This window comes from Gopherus evgoodei, chromosome 2 (genome assembly GCF_007399415.2).
Source record: "Gopherus evgoodei ecotype Sinaloan lineage chromosome 2, rGopEvg1_v1.p, whole genome shotgun sequence".
NCBI lineage: Eukaryota > Metazoa > Chordata > Testudines > Testudinidae > Gopherus > Gopherus evgoodei.
Genome location: NC_044323.1, coordinates 272,969,433 through 272,989,250, shown reverse-complemented (window position 1 = coordinate 272,989,250; position 19,818 = coordinate 272,969,433). Strand labels below are relative to the sequence as shown.

The following is a 19,818-nucleotide window of genomic DNA, read 5'->3' as shown; positions in this document are numbered from 1 at the left end:
CTGTGCCTCCACCAGTAGTGAAGGCTCACTCGACTAGGGCTCAAGTGTCTTCTGCTGTCTTCCTGGTGCATGTCCCTATCCAAGACATCTGCAAGACCACAACGTGGTCTTCGGTATACATGTTTATGATGCATTACGCCATCACCCAGCAAGCCAGAGATGATGCTGGATTTGGCAGAGCTGTGTTGCTATCGACACATCCATAAACTCTTACCTATCTCCGATGCTGCTGCTTGGGACTCACCTACAGTGGAAAGGACATGAGCATGCACTCGAAGAAGAAAAGACAGTTACCTTTCTTAACTGTTGTTCTTCGAGATGTGTTGCTCATGTCCATTCCATGACCCAGCCTCCTTCCCCTCTGTTGGAGTTCCGTCGCAAAGTAACTCAGGCAGGGGGGAGCCAGCGGCACCCCTTATACCAGCACATACGTGCACAACTTCAGAGGGTGCCAGAGCCCACCTCTGTGGATACCACTGAGGGAAAAACTTCCAGCACCAGTGCATGTGGGAAGCACACACACCTACAATGGGATGGACAGGAGCAACACATCTTGAAGAACAACAGTTACAAAAGGTAACCATCTTTTCGTGCCCCACTCACCCAAAGGACACTTCAGGAAAATGTAAATAAAATGTGTCATTATTTAAATTAAGTAAAATAAGCACAGTTAGGAACCAAAATTTCAAACCTGGGTGTATCGAGGAAGAGGAATGGTCTTGTGTTTAAGGCATTGGATTGAGTGTCTGAAGACTGAGGACCAGTTCTCAGCTGTGCCACAGACCTGTTTGATCTTGATCAAGTCGCTTAATCACTCAATGCCCCAAATCCTTACATGCAAAATTAGGATGATGCTTCCCTACTTCACAAGAATGTTGTAAATGTACTACATTGATGAGGACCTTAGAAGCACCAAGGGGGAGAGAACTGAACATGGAAATCCATATGTATGCCCCTTAATAAAAAGTGTCCTGACTTTTAGAAGTGCTACAGCACCCATTAACACCAGTAAGAGTTTGAGTTTTTACTACCTTTGAAAATTTAGGCATCTAAATGCGAATTGAAGTGCCTAATGTAAGATATGAATGTTTGAAAGTGTTGGGTCTTATTTCAGATCTAATAAATGAGAAAAACATTCCATTCCCAGATTTGGTGGAGAGGGGTCGGAGTATAAGTATTAACAGAATATTCATAGATTTTTACTATATTCTTCCTGCTATATTAAGTTCAAGAGTATGTGCACTAGCAACTAAATCATTCAGTTTAATAGTGAATGTTTTATTTTTTGGTGTAGAAGGTGACTCTTTAGACCGCTATTATCTAAACATTTAATACAGGAGTAAACTGAACTGAAAGCTTTAGCGTTGTTTGTTTTAACATAAAAAAAAAATAGGGCAATGGGCTCTGCCTCTCTTTGTTCAATTGATGGTCCTTTGATTCAGTTTTCAGACAACTATTATCGTGCTGAACTGATCGACGCACTAGCCAACTCTGTAACTCCTGCCGTCAGTGTGAACAATGAAGTTCGAACTCTGGATAATTTAAATCCTGATGTTCGACTCATACTTGAGGAGATTACCAGGTTCTTAAATATGGAAAAGCTTCTGCCCAGTTACAGACATACCATTACGGTCAGGTATGAATTTCTAAAACGTATTCAAATATAAAGAGAGAATAGACCTAATCATGTTTAATTTTTTTTTTTTAATATCCTACATCCTGCTGTTAACACTGATGTAATCAAATTGAGCTTACTTCCCCTAGACTTATGTGATGTGTTCTCTTTATTTTAAATTGAGCTTACTTCCCCTAGACTTATGTGATGTGTTCTCTTTGTTTTAAATACACAAAAAGGGCATTAACAGAATGCAGGAAAATATTTTTTGGCATAATGACACTAAAAGGCATGCAAAAACCATTCTTTCATTTAAAAAACACCGCAAAGTATGTAAGGTATTTTTAAAACCATAGAATTAAGAAAACTTGAAAATATCAGGAAGAAAATGAAAACTTCACAGAACAAATAAATGCAAAAATTAGTGTCAATGAAACTTTAATGTTGAAAAATTAAGCAGTCGGATCATCAAAATCTAAAGATATGTATTTTTAATGGCAATGTTATATGATCACATTATGTGTCCCATATTTATTATTCCAGTAAATTTATGAAGATTATGCAAAAGAAACAATTGGGACAATATATAGAATACAAAGCACAATGAGCCAAATTTTCTGCCGATGTATGTTGGAGCAACTCCATTGAAGCCAAGAGCAGTGAATTTGTTCCGATAGGGAATTTGGTCCAGTGTTTCTACCTACTGTAAAAACTCATCTTTTATTAATTTTGTGTGCCTACAGCCCTGACAACTATAAAAACCCATAGTGGTATATTAATTTGGATAGTTTTATCCTAGAAAATTTGCAGTGAAGTTTGTTTGTTAATTAATATCATAATATTGAAGAAAATAGCTTTTTTCACAGTGATTGATATTCTAGAAACTCACTGCAGATTGTCCTCCCTCTTCACCCCCACCTTCATCTAGCTGTCTGAAAGCCATTCGTGTACTTCAGAAGAATGGACATGTCCCCAGTGATCCTGCTCTTTTTAAAACATATGCAGAATATGGACACTTTGTGGACATCCGAATAGCAGCTTTGGAGGCAGTTGTTGATTACACAAAAGGTAATTTAAAAAAAAACAAACTTTTGATCACTGCATAGAATTCACACGCCAATGCAAAACCTGAACAGTGACCTCAGTAATGCTAAATAGAATAACTTTTCAGATGAAGTGACGCCATGACAGTAGGAGCCAATGTGTGGATAAAAGAAAGCACAGGATTACTAATAAGGTTTTTGCCCTTACAAGCACGAGTTTCATGAAGTTTCGAAGTTCAGTATCTCCTGAAGATAGAAACAAATGCCTTATGGAATGTGTTTTTAATGGTATGGTAGGTGATATAGAAAGCTGAAGAATTCCCTTTACTTATTTTCAAGATTTAAAGAATCTGAATGAGTGAGGTGTTTCTTGATGCAACCTTAGATTTGGTTTTTACTAATAGCTTATAATTTGCCATTTGCAGGCATATTGGGTTATTATGAATTGGAAGTCAGAGTCTCGGCTTGGCTGACTATTTGGTTGATTGTGGTTTTCCACTCCCTTATGTGGCTTATTTATAGCATGTTTCCATTTTGAAAAGATTATTTGCTTTTATTGTTTTCTTTGTTTAAAGTTCCTGTAATAGGTCTGAGGTAAGGATTCTTTACTGCTTGAAAAATATTGTGTAACTTTCTTCTAAACCATCATTTGAAATTAAAACACCGCACTAGGAAACTTTCCAGAGGCTATTGGAAATTAAGGCTTTAATGATTTATGCAAATGCATAGTTAGTACTAGCTTAACCTGTTCATTAGTTAATATTGCTGGGATCTTGTCTTTCTCTGTGCGCAGATTGGTGCAGCTGTAGTATTTGTAGGTTATTTCCGTCCAAATGGCAAACTCCCTGAAGTTCTGTCTCTGCAAACAAAAGTGGTCAGGGGTGTTCTAGGCCCCTACTTATTCCTTTACAAATTTAATGCTTCATTTTTTGTTCAGGTAATAGTGAGCTTCCCTTCTCTTTTCTCGTTTGCTTTCTCCTTCTGTAGAGTGCATTTTGAGGTATTTTTTCCCCTCATTGACCTCTGATTGATTGGAATCTCTTGTTTCATGAAGGGTGTAGAAAGCTTAGGCTCTCAGGTTCCTGGTGCCAAAGTGAGACTAACAAACTTTCAGAGCTTTTGAACTCTTGTAATTTGAGGTACCTGCTTTGGAAAACAACATGTTTAGTTGTTGCATCTGCCAGGAATGTGAGGATCTACTGGGTTGTTGTTTTAGAATATTAGAAGATGTACTGTATCAAAGGCCAGACTTGTCTTTGCTCCTTATAGTGTCATCTGGTTACCAAGTAAATTTCAAGAGTGGATCTAAAGCATTAATATCATTAAGTTTGGCATAAACAGATTACACTACATGGCAAATGTCAGAAGAGCCCTATTATATTTCGAGCACAAGAGCCTTTACTTGTTTAGTAAATAGAATAGACTTGTTTTTTAACAAGAAAGATGGGGTACTTTTATTTCTGTACCTTGACACTATTCATATAGAGAAGTTGCTTTTCAGACAGTCCACTCCATAATAAAAGGTCATTTACAAAACTTGTTTTATTAGCAATCCTAGGAATTGCCACTTAAATAAGTTTGATTTAAACTGCTGAAAAACATTGTGAGCTCCTGCTGCAGTTTGATTTGCAATGATTTAGATCAGTGGTCGGCAACCTACAGCACGCGTGCCAAAGGTGGCACGCGAGCCGATTTTTCATGGCACGCAGAGAGGGCTGAGCTGCTCAGCCCATGGCTGCTCTGGGGTTCCCGCTGCTTGCCCCTTGCCAGCCGGGGTCCCACTCAGCACCCGTTGCTGGCCTGGGCGAAGGAACCCCAGGCTGGCGGCAGGCTGAGACCACAGCTGGCAAGGAGACAGCAGCCGAAACCCCAGAGCAGCGACGGGCTGCGCTGCTCAGCCCGCCCCGGCTCGGGGGTTTCCACCGCTGGCTCCTGCCAGCCAGGATCCTGCCGCAGGTCCCACTCAGCCCAGCTGCTGGCCTAGTGGAAGGAACCCCAGGCTGGCAGTGGGATAAGATCCCAGCTGGCAGGAGCCGGTGGTGGAAACCCCAGAGTGGTGGCAGGCTGAGCTGCTCGGCCCGCCGCTACTCTGGGGTTCCCACTGCTGGTCCCTTGCCAGCCAGGGTCCCACCCAGCACCCGCTGCTGGCCTGGGGGAAGGAACCCCAGGCTGGCAGTGGGCTGAGACCCTAGCTGGTAAGGGGCCAGCAGCAGGAACCCCAGAGCGCCGGCGGGTTGAGCTGCTCAGCCTGCCCCCGCTCTGGGGTTTCCACCACTGGCTCTTGCCAGCCGGGGTCCTGCCACAGGTCCCACTCAGCCCAGCTGCTGGCCTGGGGAAGGAACCCCAGGCTGGCAGTGGGCTGAGACCCTAGCTGACAAGGAGCTCATGGTGGAAACCCAAGATGGCGGGCTGAGGGTTCCTGCTGAGGTTCCCACTTGGCAGCCGTGGTCCCACCCAGCACCCGCTGCTAGCCTAGGGGAAGGAACCTTAGGGGGGCAGCGGTCTGAGACCCCAGCTGGCAGGAGCTGGTGGTGGAAACCCCAGAGCTCTGGCGGTCAGTCCCCTGCTGCTCTGGGGTTCTGGCTGCTGGCCCTTTGCCAGCCGGGGTCCCCTCAGCCCCACTCACCTTGGTTCCAGTTGGAGTTCCAGTGCAGGCCCCCTGCCAGACAGGGTCCAGGCTTCCAGCCCTGCTCAGCCCTACCAACTCCACTCACCTCAGCTGCAGATCAGGGGTTCCAGCCGCTGACCTTCTGTCAGCTGGTTATCAACTTATAACTCAGACGTCTGTGTGCAGCTTAAAGTATCTAAATAGGTGCCATCAGACATTCAAAAACTCAGCAAGGAAGAGCAAGGGCAAGGATCACACTAAACTAATAAGATCTGAATTTTAATTTAATTTTAAATAAAGCTTCTGAAACATTTTGAAAACCTTGTTTACTTTACATATAACAGTAGTTTGGTTATATATTATAGACTTAGAGAGAGACCTTCTAAAATGTTCAAGTGTATTACCGGCACTCGAAGCTTTAAATTAGAGTATATACATGAAGACTCAGCACACTGCGGCTGAAAGGTTGCCGACCCCTGATTTAGATATTCCCTTAATGTTTTTTAGAAGCTGAATAGCATGTTTTCATCAATTTGCCTACGTATTATTTTTGGATAACCCTGTGATTTAATGCTAAGGGAGACAAGGAAAACAACGTCTCTTAATTAAGCAGTATTAATTTTTCTCCATATAAAGCTATCCTCGTATGTGATGCTTCATCCATCCTCTGCTCCACTTCAGTTGCTTTCCAAGCAGGGTGCCCAGAATGTGAGCACAGGGAGCTGAGGAACCTGTGTGATGTTGCTATTTAGAGTGATAGGCTGAAGTTTACCTGACATGCAGACACGAGACCAAATTATCAGTGCTTAAAGTATTCAAAAGTCTTAAAGGAGCAACCAAAATTAATAACTCCTTTGTGTAAAAGGCACTGTCCTTTTTTGAGTATGTGTCATTGTAGATCCCACTCAGGGTGAAAGTAAGCCGGAGCGGGCCCATATGGTGTACTGGCAAACAGTGGCCGCCGGAACTGGCCGTAACAACCTACATTAAAGCTTTAACGTTGCTGCCCCTTTTGCCCCTGCTCACCCCTCCCCTCCCAGCCACTGACAGTGGGGAGGCAAAAGGAGCATCTGCCTCGGGGCCGACGATTTAAAAGGGCCAGGCAGCGCAGATGGGCTGGCTGGGGGATGCTGATCAGAGCCAGCCCCCATACTGGTAAGAGTAGAGTGTTACTTTCACCCCTGATCCCACTGTAGGTGTGCGAGTGTCCATCAGAGCCATGTGTGAGCCCTGTTTTTCTTTGAGTAGTGTCCCTATGGGTGCCTCACTTCAGGTGCACATGCACCTGTGATCAGAGATTTTAGGTAGCAGTGCCCCTTTGGCCTGTGTCTGCTCCCTACTCTACCTCATGCACTGCACCGTGGCTATATAGAGCTGCACAAGTAAACTGCCCTCAGGTTCTTCTGAGCTGCCTCAGCCTGAGACGGAGCATCAACAATGTCTAAGTCAAGCTTACCTCAACTGTAATTTTTTTTTCATAATTTTACTTAACTTAGTTATAGTAGTAGTAATTAATTATGATTAGCTATAGTTAAATCACAACAACAACAACAAAAATCTTGTGAGGATCGTTGTTGTTTCAGGTTTTTTTCCCTATGGGGACCGATAGGTTGTTGGGAGGGTATGCCTGGCAATTTGGGTTTTAAATGTTGCCTTTTGTGCTGGGAGGCTGTCCTGTGAGCAATAGACACTCCTGATGTACCTGTTCCTTTGGAGAGTCACAGTTCTCCAAAAGTGTAATTTTTGCCTGTCCTTAAAATCAAGAGTCAGAAAGAACTGGGAGATTAAATTGTACCACCTCATGATGGAGCGCTTCCTCCATCCCGCTTCTAACCCAGGCCAGAGGACCCTACCACCTTGTATACCAGTCTCCAAGGAAGTTGGCCGCCTCAGCCACTTCGTCACAATACTCCCCTGGAGTTTCTAAGAGAAAGATTCAATAATCTTCTCAAAAAGACTCTAGGAAACAGAGTTCAGGTTCCTCAAGTAATAAATCTACCTCAAAGAAACCCTTATTGCTGATTGAGACAACTACTTTGGTGCCTAGCAGTTCCCTACTCAGTACACACGAGGCTGCAGATTCCTCAGGTACTGCGACCACCACTTAAACCCAAAGAATCTAAGGGTTCCAGCTCCGGAAGATCATCAGTGCCATCTGGGAATCAAGGTGGCAAGGAGAAGATGACCACCTTTAAATCTGTTTCAATAGAATCACTCAAGCTCTTGGTATCTACCATTTTGATACCACAGAAGACCAGACTATCATCTGGCAGGCACTTCTTGGAGTGGATAAAGCCTTTGGTACCATCCATTCCTTCTGCTACAATCACCTCTGCTCAGGCTGCTGCCTTGGTACCGAACACCATTTTAGCAGTGTTCCCTCTAATTTTTTCCACCCATATGCAGAATGAATTTTGTTATGTGCACCAATATGGAGGTGATGTGTGACACACATCACCCCTATTGGTGCACGTAACAAAATTCATGTAATGGGGTGGGACCGAGGGGTTCAGAGTGTGGGAGGGGGCTCAGGGCTGGGGCAGAGGGTAAGGGTGCAGGGGGAGTGAGGACTTCATCTGGGGGTGCAGGCTCTGGGGTGGGGCCGAGAATGAGGGGTTTGGGGTGCAGGCTGCCCCTGAGCTATGGGAGGGAGAGAGGACTCCCCCCAGCTCTCTCTCTCCCCCCCTCCCACCAGCTCTCTCTCTCCATAGAAGCACCTGGGCTGGGGAAGAGACGCGTCTCCCACAGGTGTGCCAGGTCCAGGCTGGGTTGGGACCGCAGGAAGGGTGCCTTCCCAGAGCTGCGGCAGGTCCATGCTGGGGTTGGGTTGGGGCCATGAGAGGGACCCTATGGCCACAGCAGGTCCAGGCCAGGCTGGGTTGAATCCCGGGCTGGGGGAGAGGAATCTCTCCCCGCCACAGCCCTGAGCACCTGCGCGGCACTTAGTAGGCAGCTGCGCAGCTTAGAGGGAACTTAGCGTGTCAGTATTGCAGGAGTTTAGATTTTCGTGAGACCTTTTGTGATAGAAATGCCTAGCTCCCCTTTGTTCTGTATTGGTCTGTTCATGGTACTGAAGACCTCTAGGTCTCCAGACATTTACTCGGTATTGATGGAGTCATCACCTTTTTCTACCAATGCGCCACCCTTATAAAGTGATGTTGAAGAGGAGGATGGGAATTTCTCATCAGTTTCTCTGATTTAAGTTCAGGGTTCCCCTCCTCACTGTCAGAGGAGTATTAATATGGAGACTTCTAGGGAGAAGGAGCATATTCCAGAAAGACACCCTCAAGATCAATCCCAGTGGTATGAGCACTCTTGGATGCCCCCACCTATATCAGATTGGCCTCCTCATTGTCCATACTGGGAGTCATGAGAGGCATACTACCAACAATTCTCTTGGACTCCACCCCTCCCAGCATCACTCATCAGCACAACAGGGGTAGACTATGCCCACATCCCTTCTCTCAAAGGCCCAAAGTAGAAGAAGAGACTTTCAAGGAGCAGGAGGCAAGAGTGGACAAAGAAGTCACTATGCCAACCAACACCTCTTCTTCATCCCCAGATGAAGCAGTCATGCCTGCCCCACCAGTCCTGGCTGATGACTTCAAACAGTTCCAGGACCTCATTAAAATGGTAGTGGACTCCTTAAAGATACCATATGATGAGGAGGTTAAGGAGTCATAACATAAACTTCTAAATAGTCTGCCTACAGCATTATCTGCCTGATTTCACTGCCTATTGATAATCTGCTCTGCTAGATCCTCCAAAAGTAATATCCCAGTGATAATACTGCCCACTTGTAGAAGGACTGAAAAAAAGTATTATGTTCCATCTTTCCCAATTAACGTGGAAGTTAGCACCACGCTAAATCAGTGCTGTACGATAGAGATCAGAAGCATCTTGATTTATTTGGTCACAAATCATGTTCGTCTGTGGCTCTGCAATTTAGGATCACCTACTGTCAAGTGTTGATGATATGATTATATTTCACCAATTACTCAAAGTTCAATTCATTAAGCATTTACCACCAGAACAGAGGGATCAGTTCCAGGCAATCATTAAAGAGGGTCAGCTGCTTGCCAGGACATCACTGCAGACCTCTCTGGATGCTACTGACACAGGTGCTTGCTTTATTTCTACGGCAGTAATCATGAGAGAGGCCTGCAGGCTTCAGCTCTCAGGATTTTGGATTGAGATCCAGAATACCATTAAGGACCTTTCCTGCAATGACTTAAAACTGATTGCAGAGAATACTTACAAGTCTCTGCATACTTTGATTCCAGGGCCACTCTACATTCCCTGGGAATTTACACATGTGCACATAAAAAGAAATTTAGTAAGTGCCAGACAGCACAGATATCTTGTCCTGTTCAGTTCTCTGACTCCCCGAGATCTTATGAACCCAAACGAAAAAGGCAGAGGTTCCAGAAAGAGACTGTCTGCCATCCAGGTATCAGCCTCACAACCCTCATAATCAAAACACCAATTTTGATTGTTTGGTTGAGATTCTGAATTACTCCCCCTTTCTCCTTACCAGCTACAACAGTTTGCATACCTTCCTTGCTTCAGGGGCCTTCCTCACTTCCAACAAGCTTGGAAGCATATCACCATGGACAAGTGGGTTTTGGAAATCATATCAGCAAGAGACTCCATCCATTTTACTTCCCTGCCACCATCCCACCCACCTTCACTGTCCTGCTTCAGGGACAGAGGCCGAGTGAGGGAGAGCCCCTTTCCCCCCACATCCCACCCCACCCCTGGCAGCCTAGCCCAGGCAGGGAGCAGGCTATCACTGTCTCCCAGCTAGGCTCTCTGGCAGATGCAACTCCTTCCCATACCCCATCTGGCTGCCAGGGAGAGTGGCCGAACGTGTCGGGGGACTAGGAGGGGAACACGCAAGGAGAGAACAGAACACACTCCCCTCCCACAGATAACATATGGCTTGTAGAGTATGGCGGCCCTGGGCTGGATGCAGGGCAGGCTGGGTGTCACTGGGCAGGGGAAACACAAGTATCTGCACAGAAACAATTAGTAAATCCAGTTGAAATGTGGAGGATGCTATCTCGATAGATAAGTAAAGCCACTGCTGAGCAAGTAACTACATATTGTGGGTGGTTGCGAATTAAATAATGTTGTGGCACCCCACGAAAATGAAATAAGGAAAACAGTTGAGTGAAGATTAGCCTCTTTGAATTCATGTATTTTCATATGTTTACTTTATCCCATACTATTGTGTTTTTTTTCTTTTGAGTATTATAGGGTAATTAAATGGATACAGTCAAATGATTTAAGCCTTTACCTAACCTACTAATTTAGTTCCTAATCATAAACCAATCCATGTACAGTATTTACTCTAGGAGCACTTGCTAACACATTCATGATTGGGTCACTGACTTTTGAAATATTCAAAAACAGTTTGATAGAAAACAGGTTATAAGTATATGGAGAAGAGTATGTTCACAGTTTTGTGTATAAGTAAGGCCTGTAGTCCATGTGAGTATTTTCCTAGCATTATTTACAGCTAGACATCTATCACAAAACTTAAAGGATATTTAGTGTCAGGATAATATTTTCTATACTCTTCTGAATGAAATATACTACAGGATTATATTCTCTACATACTATTCACTTTTTAGTGTGTAATGTTCAATACTGAAGAATTTTTGCTCCTTTTAAAAAGAAAATGTCATTTTAGATGTATCACTAGTATTAATCTATAGTGACCTGGAAATGTCTGTTTTATCATTTTTGATACATTCCAGTCATACTACAGCTACAGATAATCCCTGGTGATTCTATGTAACACATATAGAATAATTTTCTGATTGGTCTTTGCTTCCCTCTTTAATTGTCTCTGCATACTATTAACAAGTGATTTAATTTTTGTTATAGTTGATCGGAGTTATGAGGAATTACAGTGGTTGCTTAATATGGTTCAGAATGATCCTGTACCTTATATAAGGTTAGTATGTCTACAAAGACTCAAAGTCAGCACTTTTCACTAATATTAGAATTAGTGCATAGAGTTCTTTGGCCTGTTTTATGCCAGAGGTTAGGCTAGATGACCATAATGGTCATTTCTGGCCTTAAAATCTATACATATTTTGTGAAAATTTGTTTCCATTAATTTGTAAAATACCACCAAAATTCATCTTTGATGTTTATGGTAATTTATACTTAGCAAAGTGTTTATCATTGTTTAACAATCCATAACTAAAAAAACAAAATTTGATCAGTTTTTAGCCTCAAACTACATGTATTTTCTGTTTTGTCCTTTGATTTAAGAGGCTTTCCTACAGACAATTGGCACACGTAAATCTAATATTGATCTGTTACATATAACAAATTGTTTTTTAGTCTCAAGTGTATATAAGTGTGTTAGGACTGAATGAACATCATTATGTTTGGCTACCAAAGAGTATAAAACAGTTGTTAGACTGTAGATGGGGTGAAAGGATAACAAGTGAAAATGTTGTGGTTACTTGATAATTTTACCTAATTTAATTTAGATTTAGCAAATGCAATACTGTATATATTTTAGCATGGCAGCCTCCGATCTTCGTTTCCCTGCTCCTCAATTCCATCTGTTCCTGATTGCCAATGTAGTAGTACTGTTCTTTAAGATGAATAGACAGGTGTTTTTTCTATTTATCTTTTAGGCTTCCTGTGCAAGTATAGTTACTATTTCCCTAGTCCTAGGTTTATATTGCTGTTATTATTTTTAAAGGAAGATTGATCTAATGGGTCAAATTATACCTGAGATAAGTAACAGGCAACATCAGCTGAGGAAGCAGAATATTTTAATTGAGTCTCTCAAACAGATGCTGTCAATTTGAATTTTTTATTAATTTTTAAATTCCAGTTTCAGATAGAAGACCCAATTTAAAAATTATATCCTAAATGTAAAAAAAATCCCTTCAAATGTTAAAGGTTTTTCTGTTCCCATATTTATAAAGGTCTTTTCAACAAGGGAGAAAACTGACTATTAAGGGGAAATGATGAAAATTACTGTTCACAATGTGTTGTCAGAAGCATAGTAAACAATCTGAAAAAATACAGCGTTTTTTGGTTTGTTTTTTGCTCACTGCTGTCAGGTATTGGGGTCGTAGGTGTTGCATGCAAAATATTCAGACAGTAATGTAATTTCTAAATTATTGGTGTCCCTTTAAAAAGTGAAGAGTGAATCTTAAATGTTTTTACTGATTCCTGTCATTTGGTAACAAGTTTAAAAACAAAACTGAAAATAAATATTTATTAGAATATGAAGAGAATATTGACCCAGTACAGCTCTGATTAACTTACCTTAGAGCATAACACAGCCTTTCAAGTTGTCATGAAAACAAATCAGCCTAGATACAAAATCACACTTTCTCTTTACCATAGTGACAGAGTAGCAGCCGTGTTAGTCTGTATCCGCAAAAGGAACAGGAGTACTAGACTTTAAGGTGCCACAAGTACTCCTGTTCTTTTTTCCCTTTTCTGTGATGAGTGATTCTATCAACTAATGTCCACCCTGGTCATGTCCTATTTATCTGAAAACTAATTAATTTGGGGATGAGATGAGCATATATGTGTGCATGTACAGACAGAAGAAAGAGCTAAAAGGAATTAAAATATATGTATATATTAGGGCCTCACAAACCTTATTATTTGTATTCCTAATAAAAACTCCAGTGTCAAAAACAGAATTGCAGACACGAAACAGTAACTTTGGAGTCTCGGGTATGTCTACACTACGGGATTATTCCGATTTTACAGAAACCATTTTTTTCAAAACAGATTGTATAAATTCGAGTGCACGTGGCCACATTAAGCAAATTAATTCGGTGGTGTGTGTCCATGTACCGAGGCTAGCGTCGATTTCCGGAGCGTTGCACTGTGGGTGGTTATCACGTAGCTATCCCATAGTTCCTGCAGTCTCCCCCACCCATTAAAATTCTGGGTTGAGATCCCAATGCATGATGGGGCAAAAACAGTGTCGCGGGTGATTCTGGGTAAATGTCGTCACTCAGTCCTTCCTCCGTGAAAGCAACAGCAGACAATCATTTCGCGCCCTTTTTCCCCTGGATTGCCCTTTCAGACGCCATAGCATGGCAACCATGGAGCCTGTTTTGCCTTTTGTCACTGTCATCGTATGTGTACTGGATGCTGCTGACTGAGGTGGTACTGCAGTGCTACACAGCAGCATTAATTTGCCTTTGCCAAGGTAGCAGAGACGGTTACCATCCCTATTGTACAGTCTGCCATTGTAAATTGGCGATGAGATGATGGTTATCAGTCATTTTGCACCATTTGCATTTGGAAATTGGCGATGACGGTTATCAATCCTTATGTACCGTCTGCTGCTGTCATGGGTGCTCCTGGCTGGCCTCGCTGAGGTTGGCCGGGGGCACATGGACAAAAATGGGAATGACTCCCCGGGTCATTCCCTTCTTTATGTTTTATCTAAAAATAGAGTCAGTCCTGCCTAGAGTATGGGGTAAGTGTACTAGAGAACCAGAGAGCACAGCCACTCCATGTCAGAGCCCCAGAGATCCCACAGAAATGATGAGCTGCATGCCATTCTAGGGGGTGCCCCTGCAACAACCCCACCTGTTGCTTCCCTCCTCCCATACCCCTCCTGGGCTACCGTGGCAGTGTCCACCCATTTGTGTGATGAAGTAATAAAGAATGCAGGAATAAGAAACACTTGAGTTTTTAGTGAGAGAAAATGAGAGGGAGGCAGTCTCCAGCTGCCATGATAGTCCAGGCAGGACATTAAAGGGTGTGGGGGAGAGGAGCGCAGGCTCCTACTGCTATGATAGTCCAGGCAGTACAGAATCTTTTCTTTAGACATGAAAGCGGGGGTGCTGATGGAGCTCAGCCTCAGCTGCTATGATGAGGACGGTTACCAAGCCTTTTGTACTATCTGCCTGGAATGACTAGGAGCCATTCCCATTTTTACCCAGGCCCCCCTGGCCGACCTCACCGCGGCCAGCCAGGAGCACTCACGGGATGATGAGGACAATTTTCCACTATTTTGTACCATCTGCCATCAGGAAAGGAAGGGTAGGGGATGCTGCTGTTCAGTGCCGCAGCACCACATTTACCAGCAGCATGCAGAAGACATACAGTGACATTGAATAGAGGGGAGAAACATTTTTTTCCCCTTTTCTTTCGCGGGGGGCGGGGCGGGGGAAGGCGGGTAAATTGACGAGATACACCGTGAAGCACTCGGACAGTGGTTTTGACCCTTCAGGCATTGGGAGCTCAGCCAAGAATGCAAATGCTTTTCGGAGACTGCGGGGACTGTGGGATAGCTGGAGTCCTCAGTCCCCCCTCCCTCCCTCCATGAGCATCCATTTGATTCTTTGGCTTTCTGTTACGCTTGTCACGCAGCACTGTGCTGAGTCCCTGCTGTGGCTTCTGTCTATCATAGCCTGGAGGTTTTTTTCAAATGCTTTGTCATTTCATCTTCTGTAATGGAGCCATGATAGAACAGATTTGTCTCCCCATACAGCTATTAGATCCAGTGTCTCCCGTACGGTCCATGCTGGAGCTCTTTTTGGATTTTGGACTGCATCGCCACCTGTGCTGATCAGAGCTCCACCCTGTGCAAACAGGAAATGAAATTCAAAAGTTTGCGGGGCATTTCCTGTCTACCTGGCTAGTGCATCTGAGTTTGGATCGCTTTCCAGAGCGGTCACAATAGTGCACTGTGGGATACTGCCCGGAGGCCAATACCGTCGAAGTGCGGCCACACTAACCCTAATCTGACATGACAATACCAATTTCAGTGCTACTCCCCTTGTCGGGGAGGAGTACAGAAATCGGTGTAAAGAGTCCTTTATATCGATATAAAGGGCTTCGTTGTGTGGACGGGCGCAGAGTTAATTCGGTTTAACACTGCTAAATTCGGTTTAAACACGTAGTATAGACCAGGCCTCAGTTCATTTGAATTAAAAAAGGAACTTTTGTTTCTCTTTCAGACATAAGATTTTGAACATGCTGACGAGGAATCCACCCTTTACTAAGAACATGGAGTCTCCCTTGTGCAATGAAGCTTTGGTGGATCAGCTATGGAAACTTATGAATTCAGGTTGAATTTCTTCTGTATATTAAGAAACTTGGAGTGGTTAGCATTCTGCATACTCTCTGATACATAAAAAGAGCTCTCTTTAGGTTTGTTTGAAGTTCAGAAATTGAGGCTTTCCATTCACACTTGCATCATCTTGTAGTGATACCCAGCATATAGGATTATCCCTTGGCACCCTGTTTTTCTCCATCCTCTGCAATTACTGAACTTGTTGCAAAGTACATTTAGCGTAGATTCACACCTCGTGTGATTCTTTGATCCAAGCCTGCAAAAGAAATATTTCTTGTAGTACAGCCAACAGTTTTCACCTTGTGTTGCTACTTTACACATTGTGTTTTTTCTATTACAAAATGTTGGAATGTAATTTTCATATATATATAATTTTTTAATAAATCCTGAAATGAATAATTTTCTAATTATTTTCAGTATTCAAATTGATCAAACACTTCAAGTTCCCATCCCCAACCTAAATGCGTAAAATAGATTTTAGAATTTCTGTGGCTCAATTAGATCTTAAGAAGTTTTACTTTAAAATTAAGACTTACTTGGCTTTGACTAGTAAAGATCCTAATGTGAGAAGGATTTGTATCTTTTGCTATTGACTTGTTTTTCATTGCTGAGGCAGTTTTGTCCAGTACTCACGAACTGCTCTTTAACATTTGGCACAGTACAGATTACATATAAACATTTACATAGTCTTTTAGGTCATTCAGAGCTGACTGTTCTCTTGGCATCTTTATTTTTAGTGCTTGAAAGTTTACAGCTACACTCCAGGGGTTAAAGTAGGGAGACTACAAGTAGTTCAGTTTTGTAAGATTTGCCAAGTGTCAGACTCAGGAAATAAACATTTTGATATTATCTCTAGAGAATTTGTGTTCCCTGTTTCTCAAGAGAAGTGTGTGCGCGCGCAGTGTTCACTTATATCCATTACTTCTTTTTGCAAATAACAATTAAGATATACATTTCAGTTATATTTGGGACTTAAAGCACTTACTCCTTATGCATGAAGATGACATTCTGGTTGCATTTTATTTTCTGTAAATAAAAATACAAAGATAATTGCAAAGTGTGAGTACCAATACAAATGTTTGTTAAAGGCAAGATGAATTATTAATCCACCAGATATATGGCTGCATGGTCTTCAAGCAGTGGTGCATTTAAATTTATTAAAACCTAAAATAATTGCATTGTGGGGAAACAAATCTTTGTTTTTTTCTGTAATCTTTTATTGACAAACATAAAGTTGATAATGCTACTGAATTCCGAAGAGTGTAGTGTTGAGCCGTATTTACAGGGGTTCACATATTCTCCCAGCAGTTGTATTTAAGAATAACAATTCTGCCGACCTGCTCTGTGAAAGTGGGACTGATGCTGAATATTGATTATGTTTTATTGAATATTAAATGGCCAGATCGTTTGTAAAGAAAAAAAAAGTATAGTTCTTCTCTCATCGGCGTATTTTCTCGTTCAATTTGAATGTTAGATCTGTCCAGATTTCATTGCTCCCTCCGTCACCAGCCAATTGTTCATGCAACTCTCCTCAGAAAAGAGGTGTCTGAAACTGCATAAATATATACAACTAAGTCTATTCCAAACACTGTTCGCTCCCATGGTACTTGTAATCCACAAGAATACATTTTGTAATTTTTCCCTCTGCAGGGTCTTGCTCAGCCAAATCAACATGGCAGTTGGCTCATCCTTGCCTTGTTTACCAATTTAATTTCTATTCCTGCTAGGGAATAATAAGTTTGATGAACTTATATAGTCAAGTGCTGGCCGGAGCTTGCACCAAAACCATCATACTTACAACATTGTGCCAGATGTTAGATGTTTTTTTGCTCTGGGTGGTGCCAAATGTGCTTTTACCATTAGTGTGTGATGATGTCAATTCAATGTGGAGTTTTTAATCATTTCATTTTTTCATAAAGGCATTTTCAGTGTATTAAACCATTTTCTTAAATTTAATTACAAATCAGAATATTGGATTCAAGTTGAAACATAGTAGAGGGTAGTCACCTTAATTGCTCCTTTTGAATTATGTCAGTGACATTTCCAGAGCGTGTGCAGCAGTTATGCCCCAGTCATGATTGGAGTTCCTCTTCTGTTAAATATTATAAAACACAGAGGAAAACATGGTTCCTACTCTAAAGACTTTTCAGTCATGTCTCTTTCTCACCGACTTAGAACTATGGTTGTCTTGGACCATAATGCTTCACTAGTAAGTGGAGTCTTTTGATGTTGTATGGATGTAAGAATGACTGGCAGACAGAAGTAAGAACTCATTTTACTTATGATTGCAGACTACATCTCAGTCCCTAGAACTGACCTTCTACATGATGGTATTCAGTAACCAGGGCCGTCCTTAGCCATAGGCAGCCGCCTATGGCACCACTAAGTCTGGGGGCACCGCAGTCTGAGGGAGGGGATTGGCTGCTGGGGTCTCTGGGAAGGGGTGGGGAAGGAACTCACCTGCGAGTGTGACTCCTTCCCCCGGCATGAGGTGAGGCAGGCTCGGCGGCTCTGGCAGTATCCTTTGTTGTCCTCCATAACATCCGTTCTTCTCCCCGCTGCCCCACGGAGCACGCCACCTTTCTCCCTCCCACCACGGAGCACCTCTCTCTCCCCTCCCTGGCTGCCTACTGAGGAATGAAAGTGAAAGTAACTCTCTTTCTTGGCAGGCAGCCAGGATTGGAATGGTCACACAGGACTGGGCTGAGGCTAGCCAGATAGCTTGTGCAAAAAATCAGGACAGGGGGTTGGGGTAGGGTCAGCAGATGTCCCACTTTTATAGGGACAGTCCCAATTTTGGAGTCTCTTTCTTATATAGGCTCCTGGTGCCTATATAAGACAAAGCCCCAAATATCGGGACTGGCCCTATAAAATCAGGATATCTGGACCTGGTCACCCTATCTGGGGAGCGCATCTCTCCCCCAGATGGAGCTGCACAGGGCAGGATGAGCTGCTGTGGCTCCATGGGTGCCCCGTCCCTGAGACCAGATTCTGTGCTAACTTCACAATGGTCCGTTGGGCTGGCGGTGGTGCCAATTGGTGTGTTATCGGACCTGAGGCTTTGCTGCTGCTGTTGCCACTCTGCACCCCAAGAGGTGGATTTTGGGGTCCCGCAGTTTTCCACCTATCTCCTCCTTTACTGCAACTGTTGGACCAGCAGGCTAGGGGGTGAGCCAAGCATGAAAGCAGTGCTGTGTTGCCATTTAGATTGTCATTTAACAAATTTGTTCGCCAAAAATGCTTGCTAACAATCCTGAATTCAATTTCAATTAAAAAAAAAATCAATATCTTAGCCAAAACCAGAAAATTAAGTTGTTGACAATTATTTGTGACAAGTTTGGTATGGGGAAGGGAGTGGGCCAGTTTTCATCAGAGAAACAAAAAATGTTGACTGACTTTCCTATAGCCCTCTTACTGCTAAATAGAGCCCTCCAACAACTATAATCTGCTCATCTCCTTACTAGTGTATAGAGCAGGGGTTCCCAAACTTTAACAGCCCGCGAACCCCTTTCACTAAATTGTGAAATGTCATGAACCCCCTCCTAAAAATGAATATTTTCAGGGATTTAAGTTTAAATTTCCTCAGTGTGATGGATGCCCCAACTGCCTGCCCCGCTCTTCCTGGGGCTCAGGCTGGGGTTCGGGCTGCCGGGTCCCCTTCTTATGAGGGCAGGGCTCAGGCTGCCAGCCCCACTCTTCCTGTTACTCAGGTTGCCAGCCCCGCACAGAGCACTGGGGTTCAGGCTGCTGGCTCCCTTGCTGACCGCCAGGACTTGGGCTGCCAGCCCCAACTGCCTGGCCCCACTCTCCCTGGGGCTTGGGCTACCAGCCCCGCACGGAGCACTGGGGTTTGGGCTGCTGGCTCCCGTGCTGACCACCAGAACTCAGGCTGCCAGCCCAGACTGCCCAGCCCTGCTCTCCCTGGGGCTCCGGGTGTCTACCCTGCAACCGGGTCTCACCTGCTGTCTCCAATGCCTGTGGTCCTCTGGCCGCCTATAGTGAAATTTTTCTGGTGAATCCCCTGTAACATTCTGCAAACCCCCAGGGGTTTGTGAACCCCAGTTTGGGAACCACTGGTATAGAGCAGGGGTCAGCAACTTACAGCACACGTGCCAAAGGTGGCATGCCAGCTGATTTTTGATACTCTGGAGTTCCGGCTGCTGACCCATTGCCAGCCAGGGTCACAGTCGCCGGCCCTACTCAGCACCCGCTGCTGGCCTGGGGAGCCCCAAGGAACCCCAGGCTGGCAGCAGGCCAAGTAGGCCGGTGGCTGAGACCCCGGCTGAGCCACTCAACCCACTGTCGGCCTGGGGTTCCATTCGCTCAGCTGGCAGCAGGCTGAGTGGGGCTAAATTCAACAAAATAGGAAAACAAGAGCAACTAATGGCAAAGTGCAAGAACCTAGAGAGCCTCTGAAGCACAGTGATAGTTTTGATTTAAATGGACTTGAACTGTACGAAGAATCGAG

The 19,818-nt window shown here is 43.7% G+C and overlaps 1 protein-coding gene across 4 annotated transcripts in view; it reads left to right on the top strand.

The window, feature by feature from the left end:
• Positions 1-19,818, top strand: part of TAF2 (TATA-box binding protein associated factor 2) — a 112,481-nt gene that overhangs the window by 66,834 nt on the left and 25,829 nt on the right. For all 4 annotated transcript variants that reach the window (XM_030553746.1, XM_030553748.1, XM_030553749.1 and 1 more), the window contains 4 exons: positions 1,443-1,636; positions 2,544-2,683; positions 11,159-11,228; positions 15,235-15,344. In XM_030553746.1, coding sequence (XP_030409606.1) covers positions 1,443-1,636; positions 2,544-2,683; positions 11,159-11,228; positions 15,235-15,344 — 514 coding nt within the window. The remainder of the gene's footprint in view (positions 1-1,442; positions 1,637-2,543; positions 2,684-11,158; positions 11,229-15,234; positions 15,345-19,818) is intronic.